Genomic DNA, 17,961 nt, shown 5'->3' with positions numbered 1-17,961 from the left:
AATTTATTACTGAAATATTAATTAACAAGGATTAAAAATTCTGATTTTCACTACGTTTAAATCTTCGGTGATTAACAACTTCTTACGGCGGAATATTAATTTCTGCACGAATTATGCAGAAAAGTTTTAATTGAAGGATATTTCCTCAAATGAAATCCTTTTAATGCAGAATTGAAAATTAAATTATAGAGTGTACAATTACAAACAAATATTATAAACGGTGACGTATATTTATAATAGTTGCGTAATAACATTCTTGGTTACCAATCGTACGTTTTGTATGAAAATACGAAAAATAAAAATTTACAATGATACACAAAGTTTCCTCTATTATTACGCTGAGACGTATTTCCTCGCAACATTCGATTTTACATTAATCATACAGTTAGTATTCACGTAAGATGCGGTGATATAAATCACATGAATTGATACGATCCTCGTCTTAGTAGGAGGATCATGTGCAAGTTAATAAGTATGCAAAGATCATTTCACACAGAAATGAGAACAGTATTTCACACTGAATTCTTCAATTATTATAGAGGAAATAATACTTTTCGCTCGAGAGAGCAAAGTGTAAATCTCCAAGATAAATGATCCTTCTTCGAGAAAACAAGCAAGACATTTAATAAATTTTCAATTACCTTGACCACACAATACAAAGTTTTTTACAACATATAAATTGAAGGAAATTTAAAATAAAATTTCACATAGAACAATTGTTGTTAAACATCTAACAGGTAACAATTACTCTAATAAATAAAAATTTTAAAATTCTTATTAGAACTTTATTAATTCCTCAAATTTGTAATTAAATGTAGGATTCAGTTACGGACAAATGTGCGAACAAATGTACAAAGTATAAGAAATTTTGTACAAACTTACGAAGGATTCATGGACTGTGAGTTGAGAACGCTTTAATTTCGTGTAGGTATACGGGACATTCTTTATAGAGGAGGACAATATGCAAACGAAGATAGGATCGTATCAGAACTTGCCTTAATCAGAGGGAATTTACAGAAAATCGAATTCTCGAACGTGCACACGTGCACAAACTCGACTCATGAAAACGACTGACCCCTGGTACGGCGGCTGGAAAATTGTTTCCGGAGAAGATTATTGCATCCTTGCTTTAATCGAACACCGTAACGTCGACGGAAGTTTAAAATGCTTGACTTTCATGTTTCGATGCCATAAGAATAAATTAAATTCGCAGAGAGATATTAACAAGATTCGTCGCGATAACTTCTTAGACAGCTTATCTGAATTTTCAAATAAGGGACTTCGACAGCCTATAAACCACCAATCGATAGCTTTAAAGTACCATGATGTTTTAATATAATAAATTACTTTTCAAATTCAAGCTTTACGCTAAGAGTAAACTATGAATTAATTTAATATCCGCCACGTTTATGGTACACGTTTTATGCTGACAAAGTATATTAAGTTATTGGATCATTTTGTAATATTTCTTCCTTTTTTCGAGAGGGAAGAGATCCAAGATTAATGATAATCTATTATTAATTGGCAATATCTCTTTTAGCGAAGGAAGAAATATAAGAACATAGGGGATAAGAATAAATTGTAGCAAATAAGTTAAAAACCCCTTTATAGCACTATCAAAAATTTGTCATTTATATTAAATTACATTTATCGCTTCTATACAGATTGACATTCGATTAAAAGATTATATAAAATATTTCGAGCTATTACCATAACATAAATTAATATCTTTAATAGCTTGAATATTCCTTAGAAGTAAAATTATATTAACAGGATTTTGCATATTCAGGGCATTGTAATAATTCTAACAGAGTCTCTCTGCGACATCTTGACTTCATTATGCATGGTATAACGATTTTCAACGTTTGATTGGAAAGGACCATTGTACATTGCGGTTGTGATCCCTGGTGAATCTCCGAACAATTGCTAGAATGGAGAATGCTTTGGCAATAAGACGGCTTCTCATCATTACGAAGAAACTATCCTCGAATTCTTCAATTTTTTTAACGGAGAAAGGATTTCTATGATATTTTTCATTCCTTAGATTCGAATAACGATCGTCCATATTTTAAGTGTAAGTATGATTTACATCAGTTACAAGGATATTTCTGCGAAATAAATGTATAGTACTGCTACACCATTTATCAGCGATTACATAGGACGGATATTTGCAGTGTATCACTGTTTCTAAATCATATACTTGCAAAATATTTCTCTCATTTTAAAATTTCGGTAACTCCATTTGTTTGAAACTTTTAAATTAAATGTCATCGTTATATATCTCAGAAATCATGATCAGACGATCAGTTATCTAGATTACAGATTATAAGGTATATTGCAATTTCTAATAACCAACGGATAATAATAAATTCTGTTAGTACTTTAAATTGAAAAAGAAAATCACATTATTTTAAGATATCTCTATAATATTTCTAGAATGATACTTTCATTTGTATACAACACCACTTTCCACCATATCGGGGATATTCAACAAATAACATTCCTTTGAAGCGAAGACCGGGTAAATAGCTGAACATCTTGAGACGACTTCAACGTAACTTTCTTTCCGAAACGCCCGAGACTCTCAAACACGTAGTGTCCAGACGAATCAAGTTCACCTCTGCTACCTTTAAACTTCACTGAACTTTGCGATTGCGAAAACATTAGGAAATGGAAAGGTCTTGGATGTTTTCCAAGCATGAATGATCGAAAACAAACCGTAGCAGGTATTCGTTAGAAATCGGAGCTGGCACTCATGGTAACTTCACCATATAACACCTCGGGCGAATTTAATGCTTCTAAGACCATTAACTCGTTAGCAATCTCCTGTTTCAAATGGCTCTAGTCTGGGTTCCGGTCTACGGGGAGTATTCACGAGCGAGCCACGGAATGAGATATTGGATACATGTTTGCACGTTCACCGCATACCGAGGGAACCAAATGCGATGATCGCCTGAAACTGACAACATCAGCCAATGACACACTCTCCCGTGAAAATATTGGCTAAATTTCACGAACTACGCGTCACTATTGGCTTTTCTCCTCCGGATAAACACAGCCAAGTATCACGGGATAAAGGGCGATAGGGTGAGAGGAGAAGTGGACGTTGTTTTATGCGCGGGGCCAGTTCGCGTCGGATCAAAAAGTTTCGCGTTGTAACTGCGGAACGTGACAGAAAAATGCATCGCAGCTGGGAGCATGAAATATTATCTTACAGCGGCGAAACAACTGTCGTTGGATCTCATCCAGCTAATTTTTTACTCTCGAAACTAACATCGTTGCAGAGGCCCCGTGTAAAGAGGGAATGGTTCAACTTTGTCCATGAACTAAATATTACGTTGGTGCGCATAAAATGACGTTTTCTTAAATGATATTTTAACAACACACGCGCCTCCATATTGGTTCAAAGTATTTGCATGTTTCATGAGAATAATTTTTATTCGATGCTAGATATTTCTCGTAACGATTAATTAATTACCGCAGACAGGCATTTGTAATTTGAAGTAAACGGCGAATATTGATAGAATGGCTTATTTTCATTTAAAGTGCCATTTTACTGTCGCCTTTGGTGGATTATTTTTTGGAATATATCCACAATATTATATCGATGGTCTTTCTGCAGCCTTCCACCGGTCTTATTTCTTAATGAAAAATCACCAGCCTTGACTTCCACGAACCAACGCTGGACTATCATAACATTTACATAACGTTTTCTATATGCTAAGTTGGTGCCTGTAATAACTTTTACAGCATTTTTTTTTTCAAATTTAAGCTCGTACAAAGAACACTCGTGCAATAGCTCATACAACAAATAATTTGACTATTTACGATAGGTCATTTTCATTACAATTAATTTATTTTACAATTTCTATTTCTATTATTTCTATTACAATTAATATTATTCGTACATTGTATTATATATTTTACGTATAACGTATTTCTATCAAAAACCTTTTTTGAATTTAATATAGATATGCTGTAACAAATTCAAATTCCAGCAAAACTACATTTAACACGGACGAGTTTAATATTTATCTGCAATGATTTGAAATTATTTGTTGTGACTGACATTTTTCATGTTTCTAGTGAAAAGTGAATATAAAACTCGTGAATTAACCGAAATTCGAAGACAAAATTTTCATATCATATGCAAACAGTGGCAAATTAGAGCGTTTCAATCGAATGTACGTACTTACAAATATTTTATATTTTCCACTAATGATTATAGATTAATAATAATTACGAAATGAAAGCATAATCCTGCATTTGTAAACAAGCGAAATAACAGCTGGCTACTGTCATTAAAAAATGCTCCGAATGAAATCAGTTAATCTGAAAAATTCATGACGCGTCACGTAACTTGCAAATCGATATCTCAGCAATTAGCGTAAATGTGGGAAATGCTGTGGAATTAATTTGCATTGAGGCGAATATCCATGATATGTAATCTTTCATTCCGAGAATTATTTCTAAAGTTATATATTTCATCATTTCAAAATCATTTTCAAAATTGCCTTAACTTCTCCAACAATATTTCGTATGATAGAATAAGGAAAGTTTAAAATCAGAAGCATCGAGCATTAATCAAACGAGTTTAATCCAAACTCCCTTTATCATTAATTCAGTATAAAGGATTTGTACAAGCTCCGTGCTTTCTGATCGTTAAAATTTCATTTGCCATTCATTTGCCACGATCTACGTGATTCGCTTTTTACAAAAGAGAAAGCTAGAAATTCGATGAAAGAGAATCTCACTGGACACGTACCGATGTCCGGCATCTTTTTAGATTATCCTCAACCCAATTTTCGTAATGACAGAAACAAATTCCTACGTACGCTTTTCCCCGAGAATTCCGTTCGCCCTTGATCTTTAATTCAATCGACAAGGTGAATTTGAGATTTAACGACAATGGCGGCCCCCATTTTAAATGTGCAATTTCCCACTCTCGGCATAATATATTTTTTGACTCATCGTTCGAAAGAAAACGTTTTTGTAACTCGGTTAGACCTTTTCCATTTTTATGCAGATTATGTATGCCAAGCAATTGCGTTCGCGATGTATTTAAAGGAATGTCCGCTGACGTAAAGAATCGTTCCGCGATTCTGGAAGGAATCAATTTACAATTTAATTTTACTTTCTGGGTTTGTCGTTTACATAACAACGTCTGGCGAATTCCTTCTTATGATTCGGGCTTTCAGATTATAATCTCAGTAACTTGCCAAAAAAGCACAACAAAGAATATTTTTGTAATAGATAAAGGAGACAGGTTAACAAATTTCCGTGATTCCAGTTTTATTTGTGTGTTTTTACAAGCAAACGACATCTTATTCTTAAATCGAATTCTTATTCAATTCAGTTGAAGAAAACTGCAACATTTTCAGTCATCGAAGTATCCTATGTTGATGATTTGCTTCTCGAACAACGGTATTCGAAAGCTATACGATCTATAATTTTCTTGAAAATATTGCTTACTCGGCAATTGCCATTGGTGTAATCATAAATCTAAAAATTCCCCAAGAAAGATCGTTAAAACGTTTTAGGATTTATTCGATTACGCAACACGAATTTCCTTTTTCGTGCTTTTCCTTATTTTTCTAAAGCTATAGGTAGCTACCGCCTAAAGGTTTGCGGACTCGTACGTCTTATAGCGAGCGAGTGTTCATGTTCATCCAGTGCAGTTCTATGAGTCGTGTTTTATACACCGTAAACCATTCTCTGTTACTATGTCAGGTTGGCGATTATTTATTACTGGCCGGGAATCTCTCGCCTTCCAGCTGGGAGTATCTCTATCACTATTTGATCGATCGAAACGAGGTATCCCGAAATTACGCAACCGGATCAGGGCGAGTCCCTATTTGACTTTCGTCTGTCATTTTTACAGCGGCGACCGCATTAATTTTTCTTCGGGCCTGATTTTGTTGTTCTTTGTGAAACTTTCCAGCTTTACTCTACGACTATAGCGAAAATGTTAATCCTATTACCTACATTCTTTGAGTCATTTTCAACCAAGTTATATATATATATATATAACTATGCAAAATTTGAAAAAATGGTCTATTTCCTTTTTGTTCTGTGTTTCTGCAGTGTACGTAAAAGAATTTTTCCGCTACTGTGCGCTTATAAATTCAGATAAAACAAAGTAGGTATTTATTCATGTTTTCGCATAAATATATTCTGATAAAAGATTCTGAACGACGTACATTCTAGTCTTTTATCTATAACTTATCCTATATTATTCTACTGTGTTATCAGTACTTCTAAATTTTTGTAATCTTATATTCCACCAGAAAATAAAAGATTTAATTTTATTTATGTCGTTACACTATATTAGGTTTACGGATGGTTATTCAATTTATATAATATGGAAGGTAATCTCGACATTATAATCTCAGGAGGGCTAATAATGTATGTATATCAGTGCAGTTATCCAACGATATATGCTTCGACGATGTCTCCGTCGACAAATTAATAGCGATAAGGAACATTAGATTGCATGCGAATTGAAGTTCCCATTAATTTTTAACTATGTATATTTTACGAAGGATATATGCGTAGGCATATACACAGAATTATCATTAGACAAAGGGATGAATATATTACAGAATTCTAAATGAGAAAAGTATCCCTTGCAGAAGAAATTTGACGTTCGTTATATAAATTATTATGAAGATCAAATTTTTAAATCGAATTTTAACACACATCATATACTCATTTGCACGATTACCCGGACTCCGTATATTTTGTTCAAATACAATAAATCAGACTTTGGTAGAATATTTTAACGCGGCGATCGATCGTCTCTTTTAAAACCTGCTTCTTTCATTCCCCATTCGCTTCTTGGACTTTGCCATTGAAAGAACGACGCAAAGATGAAACGTTAAGGAGAAACAAAGGTTCGATAGCGCTGCAGTAGAAGCTCTCAACAACCACTTGACTCGAAGCTATAAAGTCAAAGGAAAACTTCGTGATAAATTCGACCGCGTTCTGCATTCTTTCAAGGCAGCTTCCTCTTCAACGGTAACGTATATACGAACAGGCCAGATTTCGACTTGCCAGGAACCCGATTTTTCAACCAGCAGAAGGCTTCACCTTCTGCTCTGGCTATGAATTGCACGGAAGGGTTAAATCACTTCCGTCAGTTCCCAGCTGCAGGATACATTTCCCTCGCCTTTCCTCTCGTCGAATATGCGAGTGACACGATATTGCATACCGATGCGCACCGTGGTATCACCGGTCGTAACGTCGCGTCGCGTCATCGCGGAAAATTAAGTGACGTTGAAGAAAGCGTTTCATTCTAAGAAGCAGCCATCTAGGTAAATATCGTTGAGCGCGATATATTTTTTCTCGCGTCTCGCCGGAATATCGCACGTCGTAGATAAACCCATGAAACCGCATTCCCGCATCGCGCTTGTACATTTTTTATCGCGTTGCCATTTCGATTACGAGCTGTCCTTCTTTTTCCTCTTGTGACGCGGTGACTGAGAAAATGTCGAGATTGGGAAGTGGCACGCTAGAGGTTCTCCGAGTTATCGTAAAAAGCGTGCTCAAATGTATTTCTCGATTTTATATGATCATAATCGGAACAGTTTGTTCTCGTTGAGGTACAGTAAACTGTATATGTGGCTCCGTGTAAGAGTCTTGGATCGTCTGTTAAACAGAAATGTTGTACCAATTGTACCAATTGTTGGGTACGTTTATATTTTAACATGCGTCGTATATTGTCAACTATCTTTTCGATGAGTAGCGATCATCAACAACGAAAGCTTTAAACGCGAATACTATAGTTCATATATATATGTATAAGCTTGTTCATGTTTAATATGATGTCTAAATTGATAATTATATAGGCAAAAATATCAAAATTAGCTCTTTCAGAGACGGTTTATTTAATCTAGCAAAGACAATTATTGTTTATTTTTTTCAGAGAACTAATATGTCTACACATAATGTAGCCATTGGGCGTTGAAATTATCTATTCATAAACGAATTCCATGCACTCGGAAATTCACAATGGTTATTATATATCCCGGAACAACGCTCCAATGACGGAAAAGCTAAAGATGCACATCCGAAATGGAAATAGTCTCTTATCCTGTAAGAGAATAAAGTGGAATTTTAATTTGTTTCTTATGCTAGTTATTCGCTCCACAAATTTTTATCGCATTCATTGAAACTAGAGGACGTAACGATAAAGAAGTAATTGTCAAAATACGTAAAGAGTTTATCCAAAAATCGTGGATTTTACACGTATTCGTTATTCTACTGTAGAATACTTTTTATTTCCATAAATCTCCAAATTTCTCTCCAATTATCTCCATGAATATTTAAAGGGAAAATACTTTCAAAGCCTATTATGGAATATTCCGGTCTTCTTTATTTTATAATTATTTCCCTTTTCAATATATTTCGCATCGTTCAACAGAAATCGTCAGCCAGTCCGACCATTTCTTTCCACATTTTCATGTCCTCGAGTGAAATTAATTGAATCGTTCTGTCAAAGCTCTGTTTTCCCCAGACCTTTCAGTGGTTAAATCGTGAGTGGTTGAATTCAAATCGCGACTTCGCATCGCAAATCTACGCTATTTACATTAACGCGAGCGCCGTTTTGTATACGAGAACGGGTCCGAATGCCAGTGCAACTCTCTAGAAAAGGAAACGGTCTGGATTGCTTGTTAAATAAATGCGAAAACAATTGTTTTTGATGACGAACGAAGAAATAAAGTGGAGCGACAGACGGATAACGCGTACGCTTTCAGCAAAATGATTTTATGTTTGGATTAATGGCAATTGGTGATTAATACCAAGTGGCAAATAAAGCAACGCGTTTTAAATCAAACACAATGATTATTATGATTCGAAAGTTGAATAACAAAAAAAAACTCCGAAGAAATTACAAACTTCGTCCCTTCGCTTCTAACATGAAAAGGGAAATAATCGTACGTATTGCTCGTATCAAAACACTACGGTTAATATGAAGATGATGCAAGTTGGTTTCTTGCTAGGCCACAAATTATACCGTGCAGATGTCTCTAGCTTTATTACAAGCAGAAACTTATGCCCGTGCACAGGCTTAAAATCCTGCCTCCAGCTGCTGAAATATTCCTTGCAGTTGTTTCTTGGATGTTATACATTAGTGCTGTGTACTTCTTAATTTCGGTATGTTTCGTGGAAAAGTATGTGTACGTGTATAGTATGTAAAAGTATATGTACATGTATAATGTGTAGTGGTAAATTTTTAATTAAATTGAAAGTAACACTTATGTACGGAAATATGTTCAGGGACTTAGATTAAAAAAGGTAAAGTAAAACTTGTGATAGAAAGGAGCAATAAGATTAAAATATTTGTCAATATACGAGAACGAGATAATCATGTCTCGTTACAGTGCTAATGAAATTTCCAAAAGTTTTGTGACAGAAGCTAGTATAAAAAGCATACATACCACGATCATACAAACTTTTTATATCAAATATTCAAATACTTGCGTAGGTAACTGTATACATTAATATATTTCTTAAAATACACGGACGACTTCGTACAACTAAACATTACAGTAATACAAAATTATTCACAACTTTTTATTCCCTTCAACGACTGCCGTGTGCATACATTTTCTACAGGATACATAGCTATATATATTTTTTTTCATTTTCTTTTCAACCTGCTAACCATGCCGCAGCGTCTCTCCGGGAGCAAATGGATATATCCTAACATTCGTACATTTTCTCGTTCTGTGTTCTACGGTCTTTTCCACTCAATTCAGGCAAGCTATGCTAATATTCCCAGAACTTATTCGGTCACGTTTACCCAAATCTTTCGATGATGTTCTCCTTTCATACTCTAAATTCAAGCATTTGATCCTGGTAGCATGTTTCTAACACCAAAAATTCTGTCGCTTGTTACAAACATACTACGTTTCCATATTAGTAATAAAATTCTTATATATATGAAGGATATGAAATGGAATATAAAGTCAAGTATGTATGAAAGATATACATATACGAAAGTCAGTATCATAGGAACAAATGCTAGTACAATGGAATAACAATACTGTTAAAAATTTGCTTAATTTAATTTAATCATTTGAGAAAGCTGCATTTAATCATTCATACATCTAATAATTCTATAAATACATTTCGATCATTATGCCTCTGTAATCACATTAACATATCAATTTACACTCGCTCAATCACTTCCAATCACTACATTCATGAGAACGAACTGTAATTAATTTTAATCATACGCTCATTGGATACACGAATTTAAGTTAATAATTAATAACGAAGTGATGTAGCATGTAACGCAACTTAATTCTTTGCGCGTGTCAACAGTCGGAATAAAACGTGTTTTTCATTACTGAAAAATATTAAACGCACGACGTAGTGAACTAAACGTCGCATCGTAATGCATCTAGAAATGTGTAACAAACAAGACCATTGTGTTAGATTTATGCCACTTACGTTCCAACTCAGGTACCAAAAAATAACTCAAAGGAAAAGCGGAGAAGAATGTAAATATCATTTATCTTTTCCGTTACGTGAGACTGAAACACAGACTCCTTAAATTTTCTTCAAACTTTTAAGTGCATTCTTCCCTCTATAGTAATCTATTTTGCCGCAGTATTGGCATAACAAAGTTTTAAGTTTACTATTTGTTGACAGCGTTAAATCAGCTCTCATAGAAAGGTGGAAAAACGCATTTTGCAATATGTAACAGACAAAAGATACTTTCAATTTAATTTTAACTTAACTTTTACCTAATTTCAATAATTATCTCAAGAACACTAAATTAACTACTACTAAGTAGTATTAAATTGTTGAGGACGACTAGAACAAAATCTTTAATAGATCTTAATTTATTCGCATTTAAATGATTTCATTATATTGTTGTTGACTGTGGAAAACAAGAAATCTACTGTCGGCCTGATCTTTAAGATCATTTACCATGGGTCACGAAATTCTCTACAAATTGATTATTTACAAATTATTTGTTTTTTGCAAATACATTTGCCCGCGAATGAAAGTGATTCGAAAGTTCTTAAAGTACAAAGCGTTATTATACGCATATTAAAAATTCTATCTGAATGTTAATCAAATGAATGTTTAATTTTTTATTCGTTGTTCCATGAATGCTTATAAGGGCAATATATATTTTTTAAACGTAAGCTTACATTAGATTTATGGAGATCGATAAATAATATAAGCAAAGTAGAATATGATCATATCTGTGATCGTCATAGGCAAGTAAATCTGCTTGGCGTGCAGGTACGTGTCTCGCGTATCCAGGTCAAATGGTTATTATATTACATACGAAAAATATCTGAATAAATGCGAAATTACAATGCTTTATACTGATAAAGTACCGTAGCACTCTCCATTTATCTGAATTCCATTTATCGGAACGAAATTTCACCTACTGCCCGATTAACTGAATTATAGCCGATTGAACTCATTTATCTGAACGCTAATTCCTATTATTTAAATGAAAAATCGTATGAAATGGGGAGAACCAGTGAACCCATATTATACGAACTATTTGTCTCTGCCACAGGTTTAAATAATCTCTGTCATAGAAATGGAATTCTACTGAAGTTAAAATTCGAATGAAGTTGGAACTTTTGACATAGTAAAAGATTAGCATCATTATTCTCATCTACTACGGTATCGACCAATTACTTCGGAGTGCGATTGAATCATGCAACGGAAGAACAAAACGAGTCCTTCAGACGAAATACCTGAACCGACATCTACAGCTTTATCCGAAAGGTTTTTGAACTCCCATGCAGCCAGTCCTTCGTTCTTACCTTTTTGTACGTTTCGCTTTATTTTCCTAAGTATCCTCGTTCCTCGTTCCTTTCGTTACAATAATTCGGATCCTCCATAACGTCGCGTACAGGTCATTTACTTTCGCTAATTTATTTCGAGTATACACATACACGGTAAAAAAGCAAAGCGACAGGTCAGTCAGTTAACTCGATTCTTCGCTTCGCGTTGTATAAACCAATAATTCTATGTAGAATATCTGGATATTGACTTACAGATCAGGTTTGACAGTTTATAAACCCAAATGTGTTTCAATAAAATTTATTCGTCGGTTACCTTGTCTCGTTGAATATGAATATGAATGAAGATGTATGACTAATTCAAGGATGAATCCCGCGTTTACACAGTGTACATAGATAGATGAAAGATCGGAAGTTTCATGGTACACAGATTGAAGGAATGGAACAATGGTATATGCTTGTCTAATTAGCGAATGAAAATATACGCTTTTTATCAATTGGATGTCCATTGAATTTTCGATATTCGCGAGAAAGGAAGGGACGATTGATTGTTATTTTTCTAAGCAATGAAATCCACTTGTTGATCGTCTTTATGATAAGATCTATTTATGAGCTTCTCTCTTTAGACACGAAAGGAATTCTAATTATATTGATTATTATTAGCAACTGTCGTTTTGCTATAATTTATAAATATATAACTCTGCTTTATATGAAAAGTAAATAATTCCGTAACTTCTATCTTCAGATACCTAATAAATTTTATTTATTAAAATTTCAAAAAGAAATGCCCTTCTAAGTTCAGGAAACAGTTACAGATATACAGTATAGCAATATTCTTCCTCGTCAGGATATTCCCAGTAATCTAACTTCATCCTCGATACAACTACCCACAAGGGCCGATAAAGACGTTTAAGTACACCCTTTCAGAGGCTTCCTCTAAAATGCATTGTTCTTTTCTTCGGACCGTAATCTTGCTCCGTCGATCAAAAACGAATTGCCTTCGCGACAATAAAGCTCCGGAATCGTCCCGTACGATGTACGGTCCGGTGGAAAAAGTACATTGAAAAGGGACGATTTCTCTTGACGTGAACCTTCGCTATACCCCGATCATCGCGGAAATCATTTATCTTTTATCGAAGCGAAAATATTGTCTTGCAGGGGGCCGCATGATGCACGGAAATGTGCAAATTGCTGAGCGGAAGTCATCGTCAATGGACCGGGGGTAAAGCGCCATGGCGAATCAAACGGCCAATTACTATGGGGACGTTTATCAATGGAACCACACGGTGTCGACGGTCGACCGAGATACGCAATCGGAATACTACCTACCGAATTGGACGGATCTCGTTTTGGCGGGGCTGTTCATCATGTTGATCATCGTCACTATAGTAAGGAATAATTAAGCGCCTGATCTGATCCTAAGACAGCTTTGTTTCAGACTATTAGCGAAACACGATTTCGATGCTTCCTACAAATGTTAACTGCTTGTAGGAAACACGGGAAAGTCGTTGAAATTCTATATTCTCTTGTTTTGTCCAACTATATCATTGCTCGTGAGTATTCGGACATTTTGCTCGATTTGTGGTAATAGTATGCGAACTCGAACTCAAAATCCAGAAGTTAAGGTTGAATTAGCAATTAGGTGCAACAGTTGCTACGCTTCTATGGAATCACCAGACTATATGATAAATTATCTATTAAAGAATATAGCAAATAATATCATATATTACTTTTATTAATTCTGGAGACTTTATCCTCGTTATTGAAGAACAAAATTATTGCAGTTTGATTTAGTTATGATTTTGTAATTATAATATACAGCTTGTCAAATGTAGACAAGCATCCGGATACTTTTGAGCGGTAGTGTACCGAATTTTGCGGATTTTTGAAGCGTTTTAGAAATCCTTTTCATGTGTGGATAGAATATTAAAACATGTGTCGAGATTGCAAGAGGAATTTGATTTAGCTGGAATTTATTCTCTACGCCTTCTTTTTTTAGGTATCTTGAATTCCGCAAAGAAACGTTGTTTGAGATACACGAAAGTATCGATTGATTCAAGAAGTATCAGTTACCCGTATATAAGTATCTGAGATCACAGGAGATTTTTTATACGTTTTGAATGAATCTCTAATGATATTGACAGATAATGGCGCATGTTTCAGTGTTCAATTCGAGCGTGATTTCAAACTATACAATGAACATTATCGTAAATAAATACTTAATTAATTCAAACAATCAGCGAACAATGTTTTAAACTAAAACTCAATTTGACGTCCATTTATGTTTGTCCATTTTATAAATTACATACATTTTATAGTGATTTTAAAATTTCATATTTAATGTAGAATATATAACTATAGTGATGTGTTAGTTAGCCACAATATACACATAGAGCCATGGTTGCTACTTCTCCCGCTTTCTTTTTTTTTAAGTGTAGTGTCCATCAATCACTATTTCATCGATTTCATAAAATAAAATGTATACTTTTTACTGTATGGCAGGTGGGCAACACTCTAGTAATTGCCGCTGTGATAACAACTAGGCGTTTACGGTCTGTTACTAATTGTTTCGTGTCCAGCCTGGCGGCTGCGGATTTGCTGGTTGGCTTGGCTGTGATGCCACCGGCGGTATTGTTGCAGGTATATAAAAGTATTTAAAAATAAAAATAAGAGTATTACGAATCCTGTATAGGCATACAGAGAAAAGGGAAAAATAAAAAATTAATATAGCAATGGGAAAATAGAAATAAAGAACAGCTATATCAGGTATACAAAAGTTGCTATATCAGCTATATAGGTGTACAAAAGTATTAACAAATAAATGCAAAAGATTTGAGGAACGAATACAAGTAGAAAAATAAAAATGATAAAAGTTCTTCGAAATAAACTGACAAGAAAGGGAAAAACCAAATATAGACATAGAGAAATAAAAATTGTGGCGAAAATGCGATAAAACGGAACAGTAATGAAACTAAGTAGTACAGATCAACGATAATTGATCGATTATGAGAACGTACGAAACCTCGCGTGCCTTTCTACTGAAAAGCCAAAGCTGTTCGTGCAGGAGTTCTGCATGTATCGCTGTTACGTAAATCAACAGCGCGAGATTTCGTGGGATTCTGCGATTGAGAACATTGGAACGATTTATCATGCTATAAAAGTCGAGGAGGTCACGGTTATAAATGATCCCTGTGTTAATGGTGTTCACGCGTACCAGCGTTTTAAAAATGCTAGATTATATCATAAAACGTTCCACAGCAGGCAACGGACGGTCTCCCTCGTTGCATGTTTACACGATGGAAATATATAAATTATGTACAAAAGTAATCAGCGAGTCAATTTAATAATATAAATATTCTAATTCGAAAATTCTAAACTAAATTATAACTGGAACAAAATTTACGTCGTGGCACTGTACTCTATTAAAAGATAAATTACTTAATGGTGGAATATTAAAAGTAATATTAAGAGTGATATAATAAAATTTAATTGAATTATGCCGATATTAGTAAAATCATTTCAGAATAAATAATAATTTTAGTAACATTTACGAAGCTCTCCATCTCTGCTTTAAAAGTCTGTTATTAACACATTTACTTGTAACCATCCAAAAATGAATCACAGATTTCTCGTTATTTTCTTAACGTATTGGCCATTCAGCTCCAAAGTGTCACGTGACGATTACCAACACTGATCCTTCGTTCTTCTTGAAGAGCGAAAAGTAATTTTGCATATAGATTGGAGCAGAGCTGGTCCGTAATGAATGCTCTTCGATACGGCACGAGCGCTATCCAATCAACCGAATGCTGCGGAGACGATTCTTAATGTCCATGATTCTCACTAGGAATGATCACTTTTTCTTGCTTAGCACGATTATATGTTCTAATGCCAGGATAAGTACAGATAATAGGAAACCTTTACAAATTATTTCCTGTACTAATTTTTTTTCAATGAATTTATTAAAAAACTAAACATACTTACAAATTAAAGTATATATATTACTTTAAAAAAATTGAACTAATTATTGGAACACATTCAAGAAACTACTAAAGTGCGTTTTTTAAAAAGCTTTGGTATTAGAAAATACAAGGTCGTTATGATATAACATTGGTATGTATCGTTGTGACTGGACTGTGCATTCATATGCAAATTTATATTTTCGTGAACGTCGAATTTCTATCGCATCTTTTATTCGCGTAAATATCAAGCACTTTATATGTGTATGTGGAAAATGACGGAGAAAGATTTATTATATTTCTCTTATACATTACGACATTCAATACTTACAGCGGCGACAAAGAGTATTTGTACACCATAGTATTTGTAATATTTATATACTAATTAAATTAGATTCATTCAAGTATATTGAAGTTTGTATCGTTTAGTAGTCTTTTCGTATTAATAAAAGCGTTGATACTGTAAAAGTGATATAAGAAAACGCCCCATTGGAAACTGTGCCTCAGATGGCTGGAAACTGTATCTGTACAAATTCCTCTTGTCGGCGCTGTATATCTTTATATTCCTGTGAAACGAGAATCAGAATGAGTATCGTAAGAATTCTGCGGTTAATTCTCACGGTGAATTCATTCCAAAGAGACCGTGAAGTAACGTAATTTCCGGTGTCAATTAAGTCTTCGCCAGCTAGTAGATAGTTACTCTGAGAACTCGCGTAACAAAATAACACGATCAAGAGTTGCACTGCTTGGATAAAAGTTGCGCTTCCACTGCGCATCATCGTCGGCAAAAAGGAATACCAATGAGAATAACGAACGTCGTAGTCAATCGCGAGAGCACTCTTCTAGACTACGAATAATTTATTTGCAGCCTCTTTTCAGCAAACGAATTAAAACATTCCGCACAATTAGTCGGATGTTAATTAAAGCAGAGTCTGCTAAGATTCATAAGCAGGTATACAATTGTACATTGAATGTCTGTAAATAGTAATTGAGAAGTGTCATCGACAGCTGAAATTATTGTTGAAGATATATTGAAGGCTATATTACTTGAAGATTATATTACTTAGTTTCGTATTACGAATGATAAGGTTGATTGAAATTAACTCAAATAAAAACTGTATCTTATAAATAATAAAAAAGTTATTTTTAATAGACCGATAATTTGCTGCTCTTTTTCTTCTATGGCAAATCTTTTTACGTGAACGGTTTCGCATATCGGATCTTTTGTGAAGATCGAAATAAAAGCGTCTCAATCTCCAACGACTGGCTTTACTTCTACAAAGTGAATTCGTATATGAAAGAACATGGTGTTTCTTTTATGCCTGTAGCTATATGCCTTAGTTGGATTTTTTAAAGGTACATAAAACTGAAATCTCTTGTCATAAATCTCATATGTAACTTTCATAAAAAATTTCGTTCATCGTATCTCAATCCGTATAATAATTTTATCGATGTCATCATTATGGTCATAAAGTATAAACGGCGGAAATTCTTAATGAATAATCAGAAGTCTGAAAAGCAGAGCTTCCGTACATCTTCTCAAACGACTGCCAAATCTTAGAAACTGGCAAAAAAGCAGTAATCATGTTCCCAAATGAAATTATACAGTCGTTACGCAAACGGGGACAAGCTTTCTTACCAAAACTTTCGAAATTGTAGTCAAAGAGTTTTTATTCCGTTGCCCATTCTTTCTAAACGAATCCGTCATCTCGAGATGTTATGAGATTTCCATTCTACATTCTACATAATGGGATAAAGTATTAAAAGGCGTACAATGGCTTGAACACGCCCAAAGCTGAACCATGTATAACACACCCACGCGTCCTTTGACTGGAGAAAGGAAACACGTACAATGATGTTCCACATTTTCTTTTACGTCTCTTTGTTGCATTACGTGCTACAGAAGGAAGGTAAGATGAAAAGTATTACGATGTGAATAATGATGCAAGGTACAAAACATTAATCTGAAAGTGTTGCGCATTAAAGTGTATGATACTGTGTTTCAATGAAACAAATATGAAAGAGTGCAGTGATTGCGAAATGAGATTGTGTCATTACAATGTTGGTACGTTATTATCAAACATCTTATAACAATGCAACAGCGAAAAAATACTTTCATTTAAATAAGGAGATTCTCTTTCGAGTGTCATGGTAATAATTTCAATGTTATAATTAATACAGGTGATATTTTTGCATAGATTTACATGAATTATTTTAATTTATGC

General features: G+C 34.2%; 1 protein-coding gene across 3 annotated transcripts in view; it reads left to right on the top strand.

The window, feature by feature from the left end:
* LOC117208557 (tyramine receptor 1-like) overlaps nucleotides 1-17,961 on the top strand; it is a 99,886-nt gene that overhangs the window by 74,049 nt on the left and 7,876 nt on the right. For all 3 annotated transcript variants that reach the window (XM_033449775.1, XM_033449774.1, XM_033449776.1), the window contains 2 exons: nucleotides 12,939-13,168; nucleotides 14,283-14,420. In XM_033449775.1, the coding sequence (XP_033305666.1) occupies nucleotides 13,013-13,168; nucleotides 14,283-14,420 (294 nt within the window). In that variant the 5' untranslated portion in view covers nucleotides 12,939-13,012. The remainder of the gene's footprint in view (nucleotides 1-12,938; nucleotides 13,169-14,282; nucleotides 14,421-17,961) is intronic.

Source organism: Bombus bifarius, unplaced genomic scaffold (genome assembly GCF_011952205.1).
Source record: "Bombus bifarius isolate JDL3187 unplaced genomic scaffold, Bbif_JDL3187 scf7180000008140, whole genome shotgun sequence".
In the NCBI taxonomy this organism is placed as follows: Eukaryota; Metazoa; Arthropoda; class Insecta; order Hymenoptera; family Apidae; genus Bombus; species Bombus bifarius.
Note: the sequence above shows the minus strand (reverse complement) of the source record. Positions and strands in the feature narration are given on the sequence as shown.